Raw genomic sequence first — 17,159 nt, 5'->3', positions numbered from 1 at the left:
CTGTTGGATAGAAAGGCCTGTGGTATATTTCAGTCTTCTGTCTTGGTGCTATGCCCTGGGGGTGGTTGCCAGCTCAAAACTGTCTTTCTGTTTATTACAGCCCCCTGGGAGTCATGAGTGCAAGTCCCACTGGCCTCCAGAGCCAGGAGATCAAGGGGTATAAGCGGGAATTTCAGAATCCTGGGTGCTACATGCTTGCACAAGCTCCTTCCTGGGAGATCCCAGTGACCTGTAAAGAGGCAGGGATAGAGCACAAAGTAGGTGTCCACTGGCCTCTGTCTTTGGAGAGTATTTCAGTAGGCCCCTAGATGTGTTAAATTATATGCCTGCCCCTTAGGCCAGAGCTTTAAGATAAGAAAATATGCCTCTTTACTGAGCATTTCAGCCTGCTGCCTCTGAAGTAGGCCCTGGAGAATACCGAGGTGAGTCTGCACAATCCCTTTAAGAACTGTTTCTTACTTCACTATACCTTTGTAATTTTCTTTTTGTGTACATGTGTTGCCAGTTTTTCTGGTTTTGGTATCAGGGTGATGTTCACTTTGTAAAATGAGTTAGGAAGCATTCCCTCCTCTTCAGTTTTTTGGAAGAGTTTGAGAAGGATGGGTTTTAAATCTTCTTTGAATGTTTGATAGAAATCACTTGTGGAGCCATATGGTCCTGGATTTTTGTCTTGGGGAGTTTTTTGATTACTGTTTCAATTTCTGTACTAGTGATCGGCCTTGCAGATTTTCAGTTTTTTCATAAATCTTTCAGTCTTTAAAGATTGCATGATTCTAATGTCCATTTATTTTATTTTTATTTTTATTTATTTTTTAACATCTTTATTGGAGTATAATTGCTTTACAATGGTGTTAGTTTCTGCTGTATCACAAAGTGAATCAGCTATATGTATATATATCTCCATCTCCCTTCCCTCTTGCATCTCCCCACCACCCTCCCTATCCCACCCCTCTAGGTGGGAACAAAGTACCAAGCTGATCTCTCTGTGCTATGCGGCTGCTTCCCACTAGCTATCTGTTTTACATTTGGTAGTGTATATATATCCATGCCACTCTCTCATTTCGTCCCAGCTTACCCTTCCCCTCCCCGTGTCCTCAAGTCCATTATCTACATCTGTGTCTTTACTCCTGTCCTTCCCCTAGGTTCTTCAGAACCTTTTTTTTATTTTTAGATTCCATATGTATGTGTTAGCATATGGTATTTGTTTTTCTCTTTCTGACTTACTTCACTCTGTATGACTGACTCTAGGTCCATCCACCTCACTACAAATAACTCAATTTCATTTCTTTTTATGGCTACGTAATATTCCATTGTATATATGTCCCACATCTTCTTTATCCATCCATCTCTCAGTGGACACTTAGGTTGCTTCCATGTCCTGACTGTTGTAAACAGTCCTGCAATGAATGTTGTGGTGTTTGCCTGTGTTCTGGTGGATGAGGCTGGATCTTGTCTTTCTGGTGGCACCTGTATTTCTGTGGGAAGATTACCAGGAGTGTGACTGCTTGGTTGAAGGGTATATATGTTTAAAATTCTAATATAAATCTGTTAAAGCCATATTTCTTTCCCAAAATGCCCAAACACTTTTAAATTTACTTGCAATGTAAACAAATACCTCCTCTACTTCATCTCTCTCCCTTACCCCCAATCTTCTTGAGCTTGAGATCTAGAAATATTCCTTTGAACACTCTGGGCATGTCAAATAAAACTTATCTGGAGCATAAATTTGTCCAACAGGGCAATTGTTGACCTGCTAACAATCTTAAGTTCTCACTCCTTCAAATTCACGGACATTGCTTATTCTTTTCTTCCCCATAAAATAAGTAGTACTTACTCATCATTGAGGACTTTGAAAATTTAGAAATCTAAAGTAGAAAGCAAGAAATTAACCATATTTTTTTTACAATACAGAGTTAACTCTTCTCCTGCAAGCTTTTTTTCTTTGTCAATATATGTACATGTGTACATATGTATAAATTCATTTATTCATTCATTCATCAAATGTGTTTGTTTGTGTGAGTATGCAAATTTATCCATTGAGTCACTGATTCAACAAAGCAGACATGGTAATATATATAAAGGGAAATAGCTTGCTTTTTTAATCCCACACATTTCTCAAGAACTTTTCCATGCTTTAAATATTGCCTAAAAATCGTTATAAGAAACAATATTATTTACAATTGGCCCTCCATATCCATGGATGTGGAACCTGCAGATATGGAGGGCCAACTGTACTATCCAGTTTATATAAAGAACTTTGATATCTACAGGGGTCCTGGAACCAATCCCCATTGGATACTGAGAGATGACTGTAACTTTTTTATTTTAACCATTCTGTTATGTTAAATGTCATATGATATTTGGTTCTTCATTATTATCAAAATTTGGTTTGATGAACAAACTTGTACATAAATATTTGTAAGCATTCTTGCTATTTCTATGGGATAGATTCCCAAAACTAGAATTATAGAGTATAAGGGGGTTAATCCTCTTTAAGATATTAACCTACAATTTTAAATGCTTTCCAATAAGTTTTATAAATTTATTCTATGGGAATAGGCATACAAGAATGCCTCTTTCATTTCTTCCTCTCAAGTCTAAGTACTATTTTATTTTTGATATTTGCCACCTTGATACACAAGAGAAAGTTCTTCACTATGGTTTTAATTGTCTCCTTTGACTGTTAGTGAGATTGAACACATATTCATGTTTAATAACCATGTGTTGATCAGTAAATTATCTATTCCTGCCTTTTGCCCATTGGTGTCTAAGATGTGGTTCCATGTATATTATTCATTTGCCAAATATGTATAATGGCTGTTTTATTTTCTTTACCTATCTATTCTCATACCAGTATAATATTTTTTTACATTTATAGCTATTGGTAAAAATCAAATATTTATATTGATATGGCAAATTTTCTAATTATCCCATTTTTAGATTATTTATTCAAGACTTTGTTATTTTCAGGATAGTTTTATGTTTTCTTCACATGATGTTGCATATTCCTTGTTAAAATTATTTATACGTATCACATAGTTTTGTTACTGGTGTGATTAGGGATCTTTCCTCATTACATTTACTGTGTAAGAAAGTTAATGATATTTGCATATTCATTTCTATTCAGGCAACTTACTAAACTATAGAAAAATTTTGAGGTTTTTGGTAGACAGTCATCTCTTGAAAATAACAGTAAAATTACCCATTTATTTCTAGTGGCTGTACTTTCAGTTCTTTCTATTGCTTTATTATATTGACTGGATCTTAAAGGAAAATTGAAAATAATAGTGGTTATTTCCTATAGGTACCTTGGAAGTCAACCTTGCCCTCTGATGCAATGTGTCTCAGATTCTTCTTGAGTTATCCAGCCCTATTTATGTAATCAATTACTCTGAGAAGCTCTGGTACTTTTGAAAAGGGGATGATATTCAAGGCCATACCCTAGGGGTACACACTGTATTTTTTTTCACACGAGGAGAGACACAGTGGAGAAACAGTGAGGCTACTATCTGCTGTTTTTAAAAGAATTACCCTTTTCTCAGAAGTTCATGGATTTTTTGGAGTATGGAAGAATACATGGATCTTTAATCACAGTTTTGCCATAAACAAGTAGAAAGCTGGAAAGAAATGTATGAAACAACAGTTTTCAGATATTAGACAATAGGCAGCATAGGGCTTTATTCCTTGAGAGAAGGGAAACAAAAGAGATGTGATTTCCCTGGCTCTCCTATTGTCAGGTTTTGGACTGCAGCGCCTTGGGTGGGATCTGGACTGAGCGCAGGCTCAGTAGCTTGAGGAGAAGGAGATTTGGCATTATGAGAGATTAAAGTGGTTGGAATCTGTGAGGCAGTGTTCCAGGGAAGAAGCATCGATACGCAGGAAGAGGTTCAGAAATTTGCATAGAGGTCCTTATGGGTCTATCGATGAAGATCAAACCACACAAGACCAGGGAAGGAATGACAGACTGTTAAGCTGAACAATTATCAATGTTTACAGAAGGCTGGGAGTTAATTTAAGTTACAATCAGTCAGAGTGAAGAGGTGTTTTTGAAAACCTGGGACATTCACTAGAGATCCCAGAAGAGTCATGCTTTACTAGTAGCACTAAATTAGCCTTAGAGAAAAGGATATTCTAAATCTGCCCTATCAAAGTTTAAAAACAAGCCTTGATCAAGCTGTTCTGCAAGTAACTTAACTGCCTGCCAGCACCAATGTGGCAATCTTTAAAGGAAAACAACACATTCTACAATATGATATTCACAGTATCCATCATAGCATTTTAGAAAGTAACAAACATACGAAGAAGGAGAATTATGTGACCCATACCAGGAGAAAAATTTAGTCAAGAGAAATAGACCCGGAAGTGTTAAAAATGATGTAATTAGTTGACAGGGATTTTTAAAAGCTGTTACAAATATTCTCATGGATTTAAAATAAAACATTAACACGGTAAGAAGAGAACTGGGAGATATAAAAAAGCACATGGAATTTATAGAAATAGGAAAACACCATAACTGAAATGAAAAATTCTTTGGATGGTATTAACAGCACAACTGGCACAGCAGAAGAAAATGTCAGTGAACTGAAAGATAAGGCAATAGAAACTATTCAAACTGAACCAAAAAACTTAAAAAAGACTGAAAAAAAAATGAATCAGTGACCCATTAGATGCTGTCAAATGGTTCAGCATATGTGTAATTAGTGTTGCAGAAGAAGAGAAAGAGGGGAGGCTAGAAAAAATTTTAAGGAATTTTCAAAATTTGATAAAGCATGAACTCAAAGTTCCAGGAAGTTCAATAAATCTCAAGCCAGAAAAACACAGATACATACCAAGACACCTTATAATCAAATTACTGAAATCAACAATAAAAGTAGTTTTTATTTTTAGGCTGAAAAACAACTTTTATTTATTAAGAATGAATAATGATATATAATAATGAAAATAATAATCAAGAACTAATAATGTATCAAGAAGAAGGATTATTACTGACTGATACACATAACTGAAAAGCTCAAGCATGGCTAGATTCCAAGACTCAGATGATGCTGTCAGGATTCTGCCTCCCTCCATCCCTCGATTTGGCTCCCTTCCCTCTAGGATTCACTTTCATGCAGACTCTCCACACATGTGGTAATAAAAGTGGCATTCAGCAGCTCTAAGCTTAAATCTACCAGCAGTAACTCTGAGACAAATAGCTTCTCTTTTTAAAGGGTTCCAATACATTGACTAATTGGCCTGATCCGGTTCATGCACCAACCTCTGGGCATGGAAAGTGTGATGCATGGAAGCTGGGCTGGGTCACATCCCACAGTAACCACTCTGCCGATTTATAAAGGATTCATTTCCCCCAAGAAAATTTCAGATACTTTGCCAGCTGAATAGTGTAGATTCTGGGAAGAAAAAAATAGCAGATGTGTTCATTACTATTATCTTAAGACCATAACCACTTAACCATATTTCTCAGATAAAGAGGTTTACTGAAATAGCTATGTGTGTGATGGTTAAACTATTACATTGAAAAGGGACATTGAGTGATTAAGTCTACACCAATGTATTCATGAAGGTAGTCTCAAATGCCCACAAACAATATTGAACACAAGAACAAATGCTCAACTTTGGCTTGTCACAATGATAAATGACAATAAAAAATATACAAAGGACCAAGAACAGAGATTTGAGGCCTAAAATCCATATCTATACTGTGATTTCTGCTCACCTAAGGTTGATTGAAACAGGTAGCTTCCAATTAATAAAAGAGGTGGTTGCTTTAGTTATAAAAAGATAAATTATTGGTGTTCAGTCAGTCCTATTCATTCTGAAACAAACATGAAAGCGAAATATGTTCTTTTGTCCCCATTTTTTCCCCTAACAATTTCAAAGCTACAGAAACACTGAAGACTATTACAATGAACATCCACATACCCTTCACTTAGATTTACCAGTGATTAACCTTTTGCTGTACTTGCTTTCCCTAATAAAGGGAATATTTTAAATGTAGTCAGAGGAGAAAGATACATTGCATCTGGAGGAACAACGATAAGAATGACTCCAGGCTTCTTATCAGAAAATATGTAAGACAAAAAAAATGAAATGACGTCATTTAAGTGTGAGAAAAAACCTGTCATTTAGTGTTCTATATCCAATGAAAATATTTCAAAAATTAAGGATATAAAAGAATTTTTTCAGATATAAACATCTGAGAGAATTTGTTGCTAGAAGATATGCACTAAAGGAAATATTAAACTATGTTCAGATGGAAGGAAAATAATGTCATATGGAAATGTGGATCTACACAAAGCAATGAAGAGTGCTGGAAATGAAAAAGATGTGGATAAATATAAAATAGTGATTTCATTTAAACTTTTAAGAAGACAATTGACTTTTAAAAGTAACCACAATAATAATGTATTCTGGCATTTATAGCATATTTAGGCAAAGTTGTCTTGTTTCTATTGCTGTGATTTTCATTTGCATTTCTCTTATGATTAATGGTGTTGAGCATCTGTTCATATTCTTGGTGGCCATTTGTATACCATCTTTGGAGAAATATCTACTCAAGTCCTTTGCCCATTTTAAAGTTAGGTTATTTGATTTTTTTGTTGACTTGTAGGATTTCGTTGTATATTCTGGATATTAACCCTTTATCAGATATATGGTTTGCAAGTTTTCTGTTCTATAGGTTGCCTTTTCACTCTGTTGATTGTTTCCTTTGATGCACAAACGTTTTTAAGTTCGTTGTATAGCCATTTGTCTATTTTTACTTTTGTTGCTTGTGCTTTTAGTGTCATATCCAAGATATCATTGTGAAGTCCAATGTTACGAAGCTTTCCCCCTATGTTTCCTTCTTGGCGTTTTATAGTCTTAGGTCTTACATTTAGGTATTTAATCCATTTTGAGTTAATCTTCATATATGGTGTGAGATAAGGGTCCAACTTCATTCTTTTGCATTGGGTATCTAGTTTTCCGAGCACCATTTGCTGAAGTGATTCTCCTTTCCCCATTGGGTGGTCTTGGCACCCTTGTCAAAGCTCCTTTGACTATATCAGTAATATGTTTACCAATAACAGTAACTGAATAGGTAAATGGAGATATGGGAAAACCTTTTTATAGTATAAACAATATAGAAGGAATAATGGAGTTAAATAATTATCAGTGGATGCTAAAACTAGTGGGTGAAAGTTTTACGAGGACCCAGATACTTTCATAATCTCACAAGTATCTCCTCACAAATTGCTTATTAATTACAAATGGAGGCATGGTAACTTACAGTGGAAAAAACTTGGAAGACAGCACCTTAACCAAGTGATCCAAAAGTAACGACACAGTATTATGACAAAGTGACAACATGGTGTCTCCTGAGAAGGACGAAATATTTCTGTGAGGTATTTCACAGCAGACATATACATACACACACAACAACATGAAGGTGATGTGATAGAGCTAAGGCAATGGATACCCCAAACAGAATACTTTTTTCCTGTACATTTAAGCCATGAAATAAAGAAATTAGATTCATGTTCTTAAGTTGAGATCTTAGAAATTGAGAGATGTTTTATATTATTTTGAGAAGTAGCATAGCATAGTGGTCAAGGGCAGAGACTCTGAAACCAGATAGCTTCAGTTTAAATCCTGTCTCCATCACTTACTAGCCACGTGACCTTTGACAAGTTAAATATTTATGCCTCAGTTTATTCATCTGTAAAGTAGGAATAATAATAGTCCCAACCTTATAGGGCTATTGTGAGGATTTGATGAGTGAATCTATATAAGTGCGCAGAATAGAGACTCACACATAGCGAGCACCATAAAGTTGTTTGCTCTTATTAATTATTTAATTACAGAAATTAATTATCTGATGCCCTCTTGGAATACAAAAAAACCTTTGCTTAAAAATCAAACAAACAAAAGCTAACAAATTAAACAAACCTGATCCTGGTCAAGGGCAGTATTATGCTAGTAAATGTTTACCAACTAGTGTGAGGAAGGGTAACGTCCTCATTTGTAAGTACAAATACTTCAAACTACCCCATGATGTCACTGAACTTGGAGATGGGAAGAGATGTTACACACTCAGCCCTGGGAGCTGATACTGGCTGGCTCTAACACACCACTGGAATGGTCTCATTTGCATTAGAATTTATGTAGGTGTTTCTGAAACTGCACACTAAATTTTCTGGTGAACATTTGAAGGTTTTAAATTTTCCAGGTGCAGATGTTGTGAGCCTCACTTTACAGCTGCTTTTTAGCGTGTGTGTGTGCGTGTGTGCACTTTAGGCTAAAAAACCAAGCATTCAATGTGTAGAATTCTCTCTCTAAATAAATCAAATAAAATTACACTAGATGAAAATACAAAAGTAAGCTTGATGATCCAGCTGATAATTTTACTTTCTATGAGAAAATATTTTTAAATGATCATTTGAATTAAAAAAATGATTCTAGGTGTGCACTTCTGAGATGACGTGCAACTGTTCTAGTGGCTACAGCCCTCCAGATTGCCAAGCGCGCTCCAGAACACCTTCCAGATTGCCTGGGGGACAGGGCAAGTATCTCTCTCTTCTTGTATCCAGTTAATAAAATTCTCAAATTGCTTACCTTCGCAAAGACAAAGTTCGATTTTTGACACTTTGAAAGAAACCAGTATTTGTAATTAAAAGCTAAATAGGCTGCCTCAAGAAATAGACGCCAAATATGCTTTCTTAATCTTGCTTTTTGTCCTAATATTAATTTTGAATATGATGGAAGCTGAGGGTATCTTTTCAAATTTTTATTTAGTTATGTCTGACTTTCTCCTTTAAACTGTCTTTCAACCTTTTCCCCCTTTTATGCCTGATCCTGTGGTCTCAGCTCTATACAAACAACACACCCTGTGTCCAGCACTGTTAATATGTGTCTGTTATAGAAGAAATAAAGGAAATAGAAGATAAGTTTTTAGTCTGGCGTTTATAGTTTAAATGATAAAAATCTATTAATCGCTGCTAAAGAGATGACAGAAGGGGCTAAAACAATATTCTGTTTGTTCACCATGACTTTAGTTTTCGTCATTCATTCATTGATTTAGCAAATATTTATTGAACTCCTAATATATACCAGGTGCTCATCATATGGCTCTAGGCATGTACAGTAAGCAAAACAAAGTCCCACTCCTCATGGAATTTAAAGAATACCCAGTGCTAACTAGCTGCAGAATTAGGATTAGGAATCAAGTCTCCTATTTTTTATGGCAGTGACGTTTTAGTAGCACTGCAGTGACTCCGCATGTAAAAACAGATCCCTAAATGTCAAAGAGCCAACAGTCTAATAAAGAAAAACAGGATATGCACCGATATAGTGGAATTCTGTGATAATGCACCTTGTAACAATGCAAGTTTGTTGGATAACCTTACAAGCAGATTATATATCACTGAAGTTTTGGGGTCCCACTTATAGTGGGATTTTGCTGTAGCTGTTGTATAATGTAGAATACATTGGAACTTAGTTTCTATTCTTTTAGAATGAGAGTTTATAGAGATAGTCTCAAGTATTATGATTCTATTATTATTTTTCCATGTTCCTTGAATAACAATAAAAATTAAGAACATTGTAATTAGTTTGCTGTAACTTGAAAGTAAAAGTAGGCAGCTTACTTTTTTTACTCTGATTTTTTAATGTATTTTTATTTTTAGGTTTAATCAAGGAAAGAGGTTTTGAGAAGGCTGGGAAGAAGCAGTGGCTTTTGGGTATCTACATTGCTTTACCTGTTCTCGTCGTAGCAACCATAGTAGCTGTTTCATGGAAGCCTTTGAAAAAGTGGTTCAGCAAGAAAGAGGAACCCCAAAGTAGCGAGTAAATTGAATTTGTGTTCTGAAGTTAAACTTTAGTACCATTTAAATCTAGTCACATATAAGGAAATATTATGAGCAGCCATAATACTTTACATTTTACAGGAATTTTGAATGCTACATCAGTATCTCATTTAATTATTTGAGATAGTTTTGAATATCCTTATTTTAAAGATGCAAAAATTTTGGAATGTGGTTTTAATGACTTGCCAACGTCATCACCTTGGTAATTGAGAGAGGAAGAACTAAAATGTATCCATATCTATTGCTTTCAAATGCCCGGTGATCTGTGTCACCTACAGGAGAAGTACCAGAAGTATTTATTTGTAATGCAGATTTATGAGCCATATCACAAATGAAATGTTTCAATTTGCATTGCTGCCTCATGTAAGAAATAATTTTAAAAATATTCTCTGGGAAAAGTCTTCAGAAAGCAAATTTATAATTTAGTATATAAAATATTTTTATTTAAAAATATAGTTCAAAAGCAAAGACAGAACAAGGTGACAAACAACCATTTGCCCACCACTGGAAATAAACATGAATATTTTGTTTCTCTTATGAAATAAACCGCTGTATATACAGCTGCAATCCCCATCTCCCTCTCTGTGGAGAACAACCTCTGCACTGAAAGCAGGTGTGTATCACATATTTTTACTACACGTGGCTACATCCCTGTGCCATATCTAGAATTATATATAATTTTAAATATTTATACTTTATACATATGTTTACCCTTCTAATTCTAGGTTTGTTTTTCCTTTTTCTTTTTTATGAGCAGTCTTCTCAGAGGTTTTTCTATTTTATTAGTAATTTAAAAATATAATTTGTCGTTCTGTTGAGATCCATATATTTCCTTGTGTTTATTATCCTTAACTTACAGTCTGTTCCTCTTTGCTACTCTCTTCACCTTTGCTATGTGTTTGTTAATTCTACCTTTGTGGAGTCTAATGCTTTGTTTATTAATTTTCAATTTTTCTTATTTTCCTAATATGCTTTTAAAGTGAAAACTTTCTCCCTTATATATCATTTCATCTACATTCTCCAGTTTTTAAGATACAGCTGATATTCAGTTTAAAAAATTAGAAGCTTCCAGCACGATTTCTTATTTAAATCATGAACAAACCATGGTCTTTAGTTTTCAGTTATGTGATTTATTTTTGTTGCTGTAAAAGTTATTTTCCAATTTTATTACCTTATTGGGAGAGCTTTGTCTCTGATTTAGACTCTTAAATGTTGGAACCAGAAAGAAAGTCAGTTTTTTGTAAAAATATATGCTTGATACGCATGCTTCAATTAATGTGATGCAGTATGTTTTTTTCTTTGTTTTTAGAACAAACTTTTTAATTGTGCTGTTTCAAGTCATCTTTATACTTACTGGGTTTTTAAATTTTTTCTCTACTTGATAACATTTTCTATGAGAGGCAAATAAGGTTTTCCAATATGTCATGGCTTTCTCTTCGATTGTTGAGACTTCTGCTTTATATACTCTGAGGCAGTGGCTAAATGCATAATGTTCAACATAGTTATATATTCTTGGTGTATTTTCTTTATATCATTAATAATTGTATATTAAATTCTATTCTCACTCTTACATTGCTATATATCAACTTGCTCTTTGAAATTTAGACTTACCTATTACATATTTTTCATCCCTTATTTTCAACCATTCTTTGATTTTAGTTGGTATATTATAAACAGCCTTTATATGAAATGCAGTAGTGGAGTTTGTTACATTTATATGCTTAATATATGATGACATATATTCACATTGAAATTTACCATCTTATTTTCTTCCTACTTACTATCCTCTTTTTTTTGTGTGTGGCATTTTTTCCTTTTCTCAAAATCCATTTTCTTGATTGTGCTTTTTCTTCTTCTTTTCTTTTTCTCTTCTACTATTTTGTACGTTTTTATATTCTGTTTTTTTGTTTTAATGATTTTTGTTAACTTTTAGCATTTGTAGCTAATGTTGTATAATGTCTTAATTTAATCATTGTATATAATCTTCTGAATAACACAAGGATCTTAGCCCTTTAACACTAACCTATCTTTTTCAATCTGTTTGTCATTTGGCTTTTCAGTTCCCTCCAAATAAGTTTTGTGTTATTGTGTTCTTATCATTATTATGTTTAGTTAATACTTATTAGGATTTCCTGATATATTCCCCAGATTCTTTATGATTCCCTTTTTTTTTGCGTTATGCGGGCCTCCTGCTGTGGCCTCTTCCGTTGTGGAGCACAGACTCCAGACGCGCAGGCCCGGGGGCCATGGCTCATGGGCCCAGCTGCTCCGCAGCATGTGGGATCCTCCCGGACCGGGGCACAAACCCATGTCCCCTGCATCGGCAGGCAGACTCTCAACCACTGCGCCACCAGGGAAGCCCTATGGTTCCCTTTTTTTAAACTTAGTTTTGAAATAATTTAAGAAATATAAAAAGTTGCAAAAATAGCACAGAATTCCATTGTACTCATCACTTAGGTTTTCTCAATAATAACATCTTACATTAACATAGCACATTTTCACAGCCAGAGAATTGATATTGGTACAATATTATCAATTAAACTATAGACCGTATTCATATTCACCAGTGTTTACATACATACACTCATTTTTGAGTATGTGTGTATATATATTATGAAATTTTGTCACATGGTTTGTGTACCAATGCCATAATTATCGCCATTCTTTTTGGAATCCTGCTTTTTTCATTCTAGGTTCAATCTTCTTGGAGAAGTACCTGCTTTGGTAGTTATTACAGTGATGGTCTATGTGTCATCATCTGTTTGCCTTATATGCCTGGAAATGGTTTTATTTCACTTTCACTCTTGAAATTCTATATGGGTATAGAATTTTAGGTGGAGTTATTTCTGTCAGCCCTTTTATGATGCCATTGAATTTGGCATTTACTGTTGTTGAGATGTCTGCTGTCAGATTAATTAATTCATTTTTACCTTTATACTTGCACTTTTTTTTCTAAGTTAGCTTCTCAAGTTTTTTTTGTCCAAGGTATTATGTTACTGAATTATTACTTGTTCTGATATGAGTTTGTTTTTATTTTTCCAGCTCTGAATTCACAATCATCTTCAATTATCATGTCTTTCTTCAGTTCTGGAAGATTCTTAGTCATTATCTCTTTAATGATTGACTCTTCCCCATTCTATCCCTTTTATTTTTCTGAAATCCCTGTATTTTATGGTCTTCCATTCTAGCCTCCATGGTAGATGGTGATGGTTGTTCTCTTCCTCATCTTTATACTTCTCCTCTTTTGCTTCTTTTCTTTTGACACTAAGAATGAAGCTTTTAAAAGCTGAGATACAATTTACATGTAGTAAAATTAATCTCTTTGGTTTATGTAATTCTATGAGTTTAACAAATGCGTACACTTACTACAACCTCGATAAAACATAGAACAATTTCATCACCTCAGAATTCCCTCTCACCCCACCTTCAGCTCCTGGCACTGACAGATGTCTTCTTTGCCTATAGTTTTGCCAATTCCAGAACTTTGTATAAATGGAATCGTATACTGTAGTATGTAATCTTTTGAGTCTGTCTTCTTTCCCTTGGCATAATGCATTTGACATTCATCCATGATGTTATGTGTATCAATAGCTTGTTCTTTTTCTAATGTATAGTTCTATCGTGGTATAAGTGACACACAGTAAATTACATATATTTTAAGTGTATACTTTTGTATGTTTTGATAATTTGAAAAGTAACACTGATGAAACCATCATCATGATCAAGATTATGAAGATATCTGTCATGCCCCCAAATTTCCTCGTGCCCCTTTGTAAGCCCCACTCCTGCCTCTTCCACCTGCTCTATCCCCATACTGCTGCTGATCTGCTTCTTAGTTTGCATTTTCTAGAATTTTATATAAATGGAATCATACAATATGAACTCTTCTTTTTGTGTGATTTACTTCAGTCACCATGATTATTTTGCAATCCATCCATGTTCTTGTGTGATCATTTTTTTTCCTTTTATTGCTGATAAGTATTCAGTTGTATGATTATACCATAATTTGTTCATCCATTCCATCTATTGATAGTTATTTGGATGCGTTCCAGTTTTTGGCTGTTATAAATAAAGCCATTATGAACATTTACATACAAATTTCTATGTGAACATATGCGTTCTTTTTCTTAGTTAATACCCAGGACTGGAACAACGGGGTAATATGGTAGGTATATGTTTCACTTCTAAAGAAAGAGCTAAACTGTTTTGCAAAGCAGTTCTTCTATCTTATATTCCAACCACTAGTATGTGAGAGATCTAGTTCCTCCACATTCTCACCAACACTTATATGGTCATATATTTTTTTAATTTTAGCAATTCCGATAGTGTGCAGTGGCATCTCATTATGGTTTTAATTTGCATTTCTCTCATGACTAAGGATGCTGACAGTTGTTTCATGTGGTTGTTTGTCAGATGTACATCTTCTTTGGAGAAGTGTGTATTCAAATATTTTACCCATTTTAAATTAATTAATTAAAATTACAATCCGGAGGTCTTTTATTTATTTATTTTTACACCTATTATGGCATGATTTCATAGGGAATGGGTTCCAGCTCACTGGTTCTCACAAAGTGTGCTTCTCTGGATGGAGCAGGCTGGTGCTTCAGTCAAACCCACGTTCCTTTCCCTTTGGCTTCCTTCTTTTTCTGATCATATTTCCTTCATTTCAAGGAGCTATCTTGGTTCTTAGAGTGCTTAATATCCTCAATAAGTACATTAATTCTATTGGCAAGAATCTTGCCCTTAATTCGTTTGTTTTCAACAATGCCAACAGCATACTGGGTAACATTGTAGACTCCCAGTTTGTGTAACATTTGTGGGACATTTCTTTTTTAAATAGTGCCAGTTCCCTTGCTGTCTACAATATCACTTTTTTGTAATTTCCCATGTATGTGACCAAAGGAACAACCCCATGTTTTCTAAAAGGTCTAGAGAATGTATAGCAGGTGCCTCTTCTCTTTTCTTTTGTGTTGGTCTTTTTGACAAATTACTGGAAAATGGCAGTTTCAACTGAAAGACCCAATTTTTTGATTGGGTTGTCTTTTTATTATTGAGTCAGTCAAAACTTTTTGATCATTTAAAAAATGGATTGCTTGTTTTCTTATTATTGTATTTTGAGTGTTCATTATAAATGCTGGATACAAATGCTTTATTATATATATGATTTGCAAATATATTCTTCTAGTCTAAGGCTTTTCTTTTCACTCTTTTAAAGAGCAAAAGTTTAAAATTCTGATGAAATCCAGTGTATCAATATCTTCTTTTATAGATCATGATTTTGATGTTGTGTCTAGGAAATATTTTCCTAACCAAAATTCATGAAGATTTTCTCTCATGTTTTCTTTTAAAAGTTTTATAGTTTTAGGTTTTGCCATTAGGCTTATATCCAATTTGAACTAAGTTTTGTAGGGGTATGAATTGAGTGTTTTTCTTTTCCTGCATAAGAATATCCAGTTGTTCTAACACCATTGCTTTTAAGCTTCGTTAAGTAGGATCAGAATGGTTAGCACTACAGAGGCAATACCCTTCCATGTAACTCTACCAAACTCACTGTGAATTATGAGATTTTTCAACTCAGATGGTGGGAACACAAACTATTCCTGTTCCTATATGAGTACAAGAGATTGCTTCCTTTATTAATTTCTAATAATTTTTCTCTGGCTCAGGGAGTTTCTTCACTTGCATTCAGTGATTGGTACTCCGCAGAACACTCAAAGAGGACCCTCCACAAATATCAGGAGTTCTCTGTGCACCTCCTTTCTTCTCTGGTATTCTGCCCTGAGAAGTGTAGCTGCCTTGGCATCCCCAGACCCTATTACCTCAATTCAGGGAGACTTCTGGCTTTGCCTGGGTTTCCCTTGCTGTGCTACAGGATGGCAACTCTCCTCAGGCAGTAACGAGGGGCAATCACAGGTCTCACCTTTATTCCCTTCTCTCATAGATCACTATCCTGCCTAATATTCAGTGTCTGAAAACCAGCATTTAATATATTTTGTCCAGATATTCATTTGTTTCAGGCAGGAGGGTAAATCCAGTCTGTTACTCCATCTTGACTGGAATTGGAAGTGTGTCTTTATGGTTTGTAACTGCACTTTCATAGCTCTTTCTCCATCTCACATTTCCTCAGATCACTCTCATTTCACCAATTCTTCCTTCTCTGTCCTGTTCTAGACTTATGGATTCTATTCTTGCAGAAATCTCTATGGAGATTCTAAATGTTCTCCAAGTTTTTTAATCATTTGTATTTCTTGGTGTGTGAACTCATTGTTTTGCTCTGGCTGTTGACATTATCTATTAGGGATTTGTAATCGTACAAACTTCTTTTCTCTTCAGTGTCTTTTCCTTTCAGTGTTTATGCTTTTCCCATGAGAATTCTGCATGCCCTGTGTTGAAGACATACACATGTGGGTGGTTTCATTTTTGCTTCTTTTAAAGCAAAAATATTTGGAGCAGCTGCTATGCATGGTGTTCAAGAATTTGTAGGAGTGTGACTGGGACCCTGAAAGTACATTTTTTGTAGGCTTGGGACTCTGCAGTGATCCATTTTCCCCCATCTATTCCTGTTGCATATCCCCCCTTTCCCTGCTGCATTCCTAAGGCCACTGGTCAGAATTTTTACTATCCCTGTGTAATGGGTGGTATGGACATTCATGGCTCCCAGGTTAAATGGCTCCAGTTAAGGAGCTCACTTAGTTTCCTTGCATGCAAAGGCCTCATAACTTCTAAGGAATAGCTATTAAATCTCTAGTCCCAAAGTCATATCACTGGTTTAGACACCCCTGCAATCATTCACTTTTATCTCCTGTTTACCCTTTGAACTCTCAGTTTCTTCATTTTTTACTAGCACCAGGAGAATTCTTTTCTTGTTGTTAACCTCAGTTAACCTCTTGTTGTCTTATTTTTTTTCAGCACTCCTCTATGAGGAATGGAAAGGGGAATTGTCCCACCAGCTCATTCTGTCAGATTGTCTAGAAGTCAGTATGGGTTTTAACTTATAAAATGTAGCATTTCTTTATCAATGAATAAAAAATTAAAAGTTGGGGTATAAAGGTCAGAATCAGGAATTCAGGGTCAAACCTGTATTCTGTGTTTAGAAGTGATAAGGGAAAAGAAAATTTGTGCCTTCTTGATAAATTCTTTAGTACAAGTTTGAAATGCACTCTTTGTGGATGAGGTATATAAGTAAATAAGAATGTTATTTATTTGCATCTTTGTTCAGTGACCTTGGACATTATTTTCTTTTTTGGTAACTTACCTTGTAAAAGAGATAATACTGCTTATAAAATGGCCTGACTTTTATTTATGCAGTTGGCAAGC

The 17,159-nt window shown here is 34.8% G+C and overlaps 1 protein-coding gene across 1 annotated transcript in view; it reads left to right on the top strand.

Moving 5' to 3' along the window:
- The window catches only part of LOC112413121 (disintegrin and metalloproteinase domain-containing protein 32-like), a 153,038-nt gene that overhangs the window by 117,481 nt on the left and 18,398 nt on the right, over positions 1 to 17,159 (top strand). The window contains exons 18-19 of the mRNA XM_024764983.1: positions 8,440 to 8,539; positions 9,663 to 9,822. Coding sequence (XP_024620751.1) covers positions 8,440 to 8,539; positions 9,663 to 9,822 — 260 coding nt within the window. The remainder of the gene's footprint in view (positions 1 to 8,439; positions 8,540 to 9,662; positions 9,823 to 17,159) is intronic.

The sequence above is a fragment of the Neophocaena asiaeorientalis genome, unplaced genomic scaffold, assembly GCF_003031525.2.
Source record: "Neophocaena asiaeorientalis asiaeorientalis breed wild unplaced genomic scaffold, Neophocaena_asiaeorientalis_V1.1 scaffold14, whole genome shotgun sequence".
In the NCBI taxonomy this organism is placed as follows: domain Eukaryota; kingdom Metazoa; phylum Chordata; class Mammalia; order Artiodactyla; family Phocoenidae; genus Neophocaena; species Neophocaena asiaeorientalis.
The sequence above is the reverse complement of the archived record's forward strand: the minus strand, read 5'-3'. Positions and strand labels throughout refer to the sequence as shown.